This window comes from Eurypyga helias, unplaced genomic scaffold (genome assembly GCF_000690775.1).
Source record: "Eurypyga helias isolate BGI_N326 unplaced genomic scaffold, ASM69077v1 scaffold9570, whole genome shotgun sequence".
Lineage (NCBI taxonomy): Eukaryota > Metazoa > Chordata > Aves > Eurypygiformes > Eurypygidae > Eurypyga > Eurypyga helias.
Window position 1 is genome coordinate 69,744 of NW_010225130.1, and position 5,862 is coordinate 75,605.

The following is a 5,862-nucleotide window of genomic DNA, read 5'->3' on the forward strand; positions in this document are numbered from 1 at the left end:
AAACAGCATGCACTAAGCAGAGAAGTAACTGTGCCATATGTGGAAAAATTAAATTACAAAAGCTACTTTGAGAGGAAAAACGATGATTCCTGTATATGTGGAAATCATTGAGGTTAGATGCAAATTGTAGCAAAGCAGTTTGTTATGTGCTAGCATTTTCTTGTGCTGCCTAATCTGCGTTGCTTTATCTGCTGTAGCTGTGTGCTAGCCTTGGCTTTCTACTGTGTCGGCTTTTTCAATCCCCTGCTACTGATTCTTCTTACACAGCTGCAGCAGCAACAGCAGGACTGAGGTGTTTTGGGTCTTACACACCTTACAGCTAATAGCAATATGTGCCAGTTTCCATACTGCATAATTGGTTTGGTGTGCTGTTTCTGAAAGCTGTAGTTAGATGCAAGCGTTAATGAATCTACTTAAATTACTAAACATGAAAAATAGGCTTGATGCTATGCGTGATGCAAATGCAAGAGCAGTTTCTCTTGCGTAAGATCTGAAGTAAGATCTACTAGATGCTGCGAAGATGGCCAGTTCCATACCTTAATTAACAGATTCAAAACAAGACAAAAACCTTCCCTTTGAGTGTGAGCTTTGCTTCTCTATCTCAAAGCCCTGATTTCAATCTCATTCATCTCAACAGGGGAGGCCATCTATTATTTGGGTATCTTTGATGAAAACCACAGAAAGGTGTCTGAGAGAGATTTTGGTGATAGCATAATCTGAACAAGAGGAGTTAACGTGTTGCTGAAATACACCAAGACATTGCAAGAACCTGTTCTCTGCCCAAGCTAACTTTAATTTTTGCTTCAGTTTACGACAGAAGATACTCCCCCTAGATTGTGTAGGTTTGAAAACAGGACTCAAAATAAACTTTTCCCATTAATAGCTGTACTTAGATTCCAACCTTGCAGCCAGGTTGCTTATGTATAATCATACTTGCATCATTCAGAGCTCTGTGATGTAAAGGTCTCATTTACAAATCTGTGTTGGAAGTTAAAGGTTTTATGTTATTAGTACACGAGGCTGGGTTAAACAGTAGGTGCAATGAAAGATGAAATTTTACAGGGTTTTTCCCCAAGCAATGCCAAAAGCTTTTATTTTGGTTAAAGTTTCTCTGTTCAGATTTGTAACAAATATTGCAGCAAATGTATTTTCAACTTGGAACAGGAATGGAGTGTAACAGGACATCTGAATGCATTAAATTTCTCATTGCAGTAATGATTTGAGACTCTTAACAAGTATCTCCTGAGGGATTAAAATTATTTCAGTAGTGAAATACTGAAATAATTCAGATACTGAATACTGAATTTATACAGTATTTACAAAATACTGAAATTACTCAGAGACTCAAGTTTGTGTAACTGCTGACACTTTCTTCCTGGGAGCTTTTTCTTCCTGGGACCACTTTTCAGAACTTTCCTATTTTCACTCTAATACTGTGACAATTGTATCCAGTGGTCTTTGCCCTTTGTAGAGGTTTGTTTTAACCTGAACTAGTTCTGTCACTTGAGTCCTGTTCCACTGTAAATCAGTCTCTTTACTTGGTTCCAGATCAAGTGTTTGGTTCCAATCTCACCAGCTTGTGTCAAAGAGAAAACAGCACGGTGCCAAAGTTCGTGAAGCTGTGCATTGAGCATGTTGAGGAACATGGTATGGTTGAAGTTTTTTGTTTCTGAATCTCTCTTGCTCACCAAACTATCTAATCTTGAATGTTTTAATCCTTAAAATGCTGTAGATTTATTGATGGATAATGTTTGATGCCCTGCAGCCAGTGACACTGATTGCTGTGTGAAGTTTATGCAGTTCTGGAGACAATCAGTGTCCACACGTTGACTCAATTGCTTTCATTGAAAATAAGCTCTCCTGGCTCATTAACTGAGAAATTTATATATTTGAAAGCTACATGTGACGTTCTGGGATGTCTGATGTAAAGGGCATCTTCACATTTTTGTTGAAGATATGTTGGTTGTGACTCCTGGCTGTAGTCTGTGCGTGCTGGTTTTCTAGCTTGTTTCTTGCTGTTGTCACTGCCCTATCTCTTGGAAAAGATGACTGAGAGGGGGTTGTGGAATCTCCATAATCGTCATTCAGATATATACCAGTCTGTTAATCTGAGAATCTGGGTAAGTGTTACAGGGGAATACTACATCTGAATTTTAAGGCATCTTCCATGGGAACTTCCTTTAGGATTTTGTTGTAGCCAGTAATCCTTTCTCAGTGCTGCTGTCTTATGGCCTGGGAGGGGAAAAGTGACTGCTTCCATACTGCCACTTTGCTTGTAACAGCAGTGTTGATGCCGTTTGTGATATGCAGTTTGAGAGAAAGGGGTTATTTTGCTTAGTTCTGGGTTATTTTTAATTTTTTTTTTATTTTAAAGGCAGGACTGCAGTGAAGATAGTGAAGTTTTCCTTTTTTAAATACCTGAGGGGAAGCTGACAGGAATGAACAGCTTTTTTTTCCCCACTTCTCCAACTCTTCTTCCTACTGCCAATACACTTCAAATCAGTTCTTTCTGTAAAGGAGTGACTAGTGGATTATGGGGAAAAGGGATATGTCAGATGGTGCTGGTCACTGTGCTGTGTTGCATCAGACAACTCCTTGAGGAGCTACAGGGACTGCAGGTATTCTGGCAGCACTCACCCTCTGTGGCACTGACTCACATGTGGCGTTTCAATTAAATTCTTTACTTCCTAATCACTTCTGAGTAACTGCAGTCGCAACCACAGAGACAGTTTTCTGGTTGAGGGTGCAACGCTGTAAAGGCAAGGGTTGCCCGTTTTAGTTTTGTAGGCTGTTGGGTAGAGCTGAGTGCGTGGAGAAGGAATGATGTGCATGCACAAACCTGGTCACTTGACAACTTTGAGATGCTCTCAATGCATGACTTGATCTGCCTTAACTGTACATTAGAACACACACAACATACTTAGTTCTTGCATGTGAGACTCCCATATACCCCCTGGCCAGTCACCAAGAGCATCTTAAGCGAGACACCTAGTCTCACTGGGGAAACTTGGAAGCTGTTGCCTCGTTACTACTGTTCTGCTGTGTAGGAAGCTTTAGAGATTCTGAACTTGACACTACCAAACCTGTGTCAGCAAACTAAACCACCCCCGACATGGCCTGCCCATCAACAAAGCTAGCGTAACTTTTTTTTTGTTGCTGTTGAACCAAGTGCTCCTTGTTATGAGGTGGGTTTCTTTTTGTTAATTTTGCTGAGTAGACCTATAAAGAAGCAGCCTAATGATGGCAGAATCCACACGTGTAAGGTACTAAAATGGATCTGTCCCTTTGTTTTAGGATTAGATATTGACGGCTTATACCGAGTTAGTGGCAATCTTGCGGTGATACAGAAGCTGAGATTCGCGGTCAATCATGGTAAGCTGCCTTCAACTGTATGAAGTTGCATATATTTCCAGGTGGTTGAAGTTTGTAGAAAGCTCAGGGGGGGGAAAAAAATTCTCAATGTATAACTGCAGTCTTCCATGAGAAATGATTGTCATCTTCAAAGTAAAATGGCTTGAAGATGTGGAATTTAGGGTGCAGTATGCATCATTTTGAAAACCTAGCATCCTGGAGGTTTGGTCTGATGTGGAGCATAGAGGTGTTGCTAGGACATAATTTTAAAGAAATGTGGTAATAGAATTATAGAGGGAGAGGATTATTTCAAACAAAATAACTTCATACCTTACAGAAAAGCCGTAAGCATATTAAGCTCCCACTAGCATTAAAATTGGTAGTGCTTTTTAGTGAGATTTGCTACTGCCTTTTGGCATGGAGGTGCCTAGCTCCTCTTTGCCATACTCTGCATATAAAACTCTTTGATGTGACTACGTCTTGGTGTTTGTTCAGTGGGAATCAAAAGGCAGCTCGCAACTAGGAGGAGGACAGTAGCCCATCTACAATCTGACCTCTCATTTCCTGATTGACAGGGTCTAACAGTAGATGTTGTGTTATGTTACCAGCTCCTGCTCCCCTCTGGAAAACGCTCTTGGTGTAGGGGAGCAGCATGTAGTACAGTAGGCAGAGTTTGGCTGTCTCTCTAGTGGTTGGGTGTTTGTATCCCCTTTTTGCACTGCTGCAGCTCCGTATCCCACAAGTATTCCTGAAGAGTAATTAAGCTTATTTTTTTCAAAAAGCTTCCATAGTTAAATTATAAACATCAATTATTAATTTTTTTCTCTCTCAGATGAGAAGCTAGACTTGAATGACAGTAAATGGGAAGATATACACGTCATCACAGGAGCTCTGAAGATGTTTTTCAGAGAATTGCCGGAGCCGCTGTTCACGTATAATCACTTCAATGACTTTGTCAATGCAATTAGTAAGTCTGGAAAACACACGTGTGCTCTCTGTGTAAATTCTGCTCCGTATGTACATTTCAAGGGATGTTTTGTTTACGAGTCAAGTCTGTGAGGCTTACCTGTTGTTGCTGGTCGGTAATGCTCAGTCCGGCCAGGAGGTGGTAGTATTTTATCTCATATTAGCACGGCAAAAGGCTCACTTTTATTCCCAGTCCGTTAAATTTTACGCGCAAGTCTTAAGCAGAAATACTGAATTTTTGTTTCTACGCCTCATCCTTTTGCAGAACAAGAACCAAGGCAGCGTGTCCATGCTGTTAAAGATTTAATCAAACAGTTGCCAAAACCGAATCAGGACACTATGCAGGTGCTCTTCAGGCACCTGAAGAGGTAAGTAGCGGAGAGAAGGAAAGGCTTTGTATTGCTGGTCCTCCCTTAAAGCTACACAATCCAATTAAAAGTACTAGGTGACTGTTCTCACTGCATTTTTCTTGCCTATTTTGGACTTGACAAAAACAATATATCAGTCTGTATTTATAGAGCCTTGCAGAGCACCCAGCAGACTCTAGACAGTGTGTGTCCTAGCTGTGCTGTTCACTGCCAAGTCCTTATGTTCGAGGGATTGTGAGGATCAGGAATAGCGTTTCAAAATGAAACTTTTCTGCACAGGGGGGAATCACAGAAGCGGTGTGTCATAACAACAAGACTACTCATTAAAAAAATGCTGTGGACAGTCATTTGGACTGTCTTTTTCTCCTGTCATTCTGTTGCTCTAACACTGATAGCTGTCTTTTTTGTCTGTGGTTTGGTGTTTTTTTTTTCTCTTTCAGAGTTGTAGAAAATGGAGAAAAGAACCGAATGACCTATCAAAGTGTAGCAATAGTTTTTGGTCCAACCTTATTAAAACCAGAGAAAGAGACTGGTAACATAGCGGTCCACACAGTATACCAGAATCAGATTGTAGAATTAATTCTACTGGAATTGAATTCCATCTTTGGACGCTGACGTTTTTCTTGGAGTAGAAACTGGAAGTGATGGGTTGGCAGAAGTACTCCGTCAGAAGGAAAATCTCTCGCTGTACATGGTGTATTATGTTTGTGGACCAAGCAGCAACTTGTTTTTTGCACTTTTGGGGAGGGGAGGAACAGGAGAAATGTTTGACCACTTTAATGCAAATTAAAGACAACACTTTGGATTTCTCTGAAAAGTTCAATGTAAAGCGAATTGAAAAGTTTATAGTTTGCTGTTTTTAAAGTAGCATTGGAAAAATGTAATATAGGTTCATACACTGGATTTCTTGGAGAGTAAAGCTAATAATCTCAAACTGGATAATCTGGAATTTAATCTTAAAAATCTTCCACTTGATAGGGAAAAGTCCTGCCATCCGGTATGGAAACATTCAATGAAGTTACATCTTAAGCTTGTGTGTTACAACCTACTCCCATCTGTATGAAACTTCTGCGGGGGGGTTCTGCATGCACTGACTGTCTTACTTGTGCTAACCGTTTGGTTTAGGTACTCAAATCTAATTCCTCAATTCATATCGGCTGTCCTTCCCCCCCCACCC

General features: G+C 40.5%; 1 protein-coding gene across 6 annotated transcripts in view; it reads left to right on the forward strand.

Moving 5' to 3' along the window:
- Positions 1–5,581, forward strand: part of ARHGAP12 (Rho GTPase activating protein 12) — a 70,238-nt gene extending 64,657 nt beyond the window's left edge. For all 6 annotated transcript variants that reach the window (XM_010148214.1, XM_010148223.1, XM_010148231.1 and 3 more), the window contains 5 exons: positions 1,549–1,647; positions 3,295–3,372; positions 4,184–4,318; positions 4,583–4,685; positions 5,126–5,581. In XM_010148214.1, coding sequence (XP_010146516.1) covers positions 1,549–1,647; positions 3,295–3,372; positions 4,184–4,318; positions 4,583–4,685; positions 5,126–5,300 — 590 coding nt within the window. In that variant the 3' untranslated portion in view covers positions 5,301–5,581. The remainder of the gene's footprint in view (positions 1–1,548; positions 1,648–3,294; positions 3,373–4,183; positions 4,319–4,582; positions 4,686–5,125) is intronic.
- The last annotated feature ends 281 nt before the right edge of the window (positions 5,582–5,862 follow it).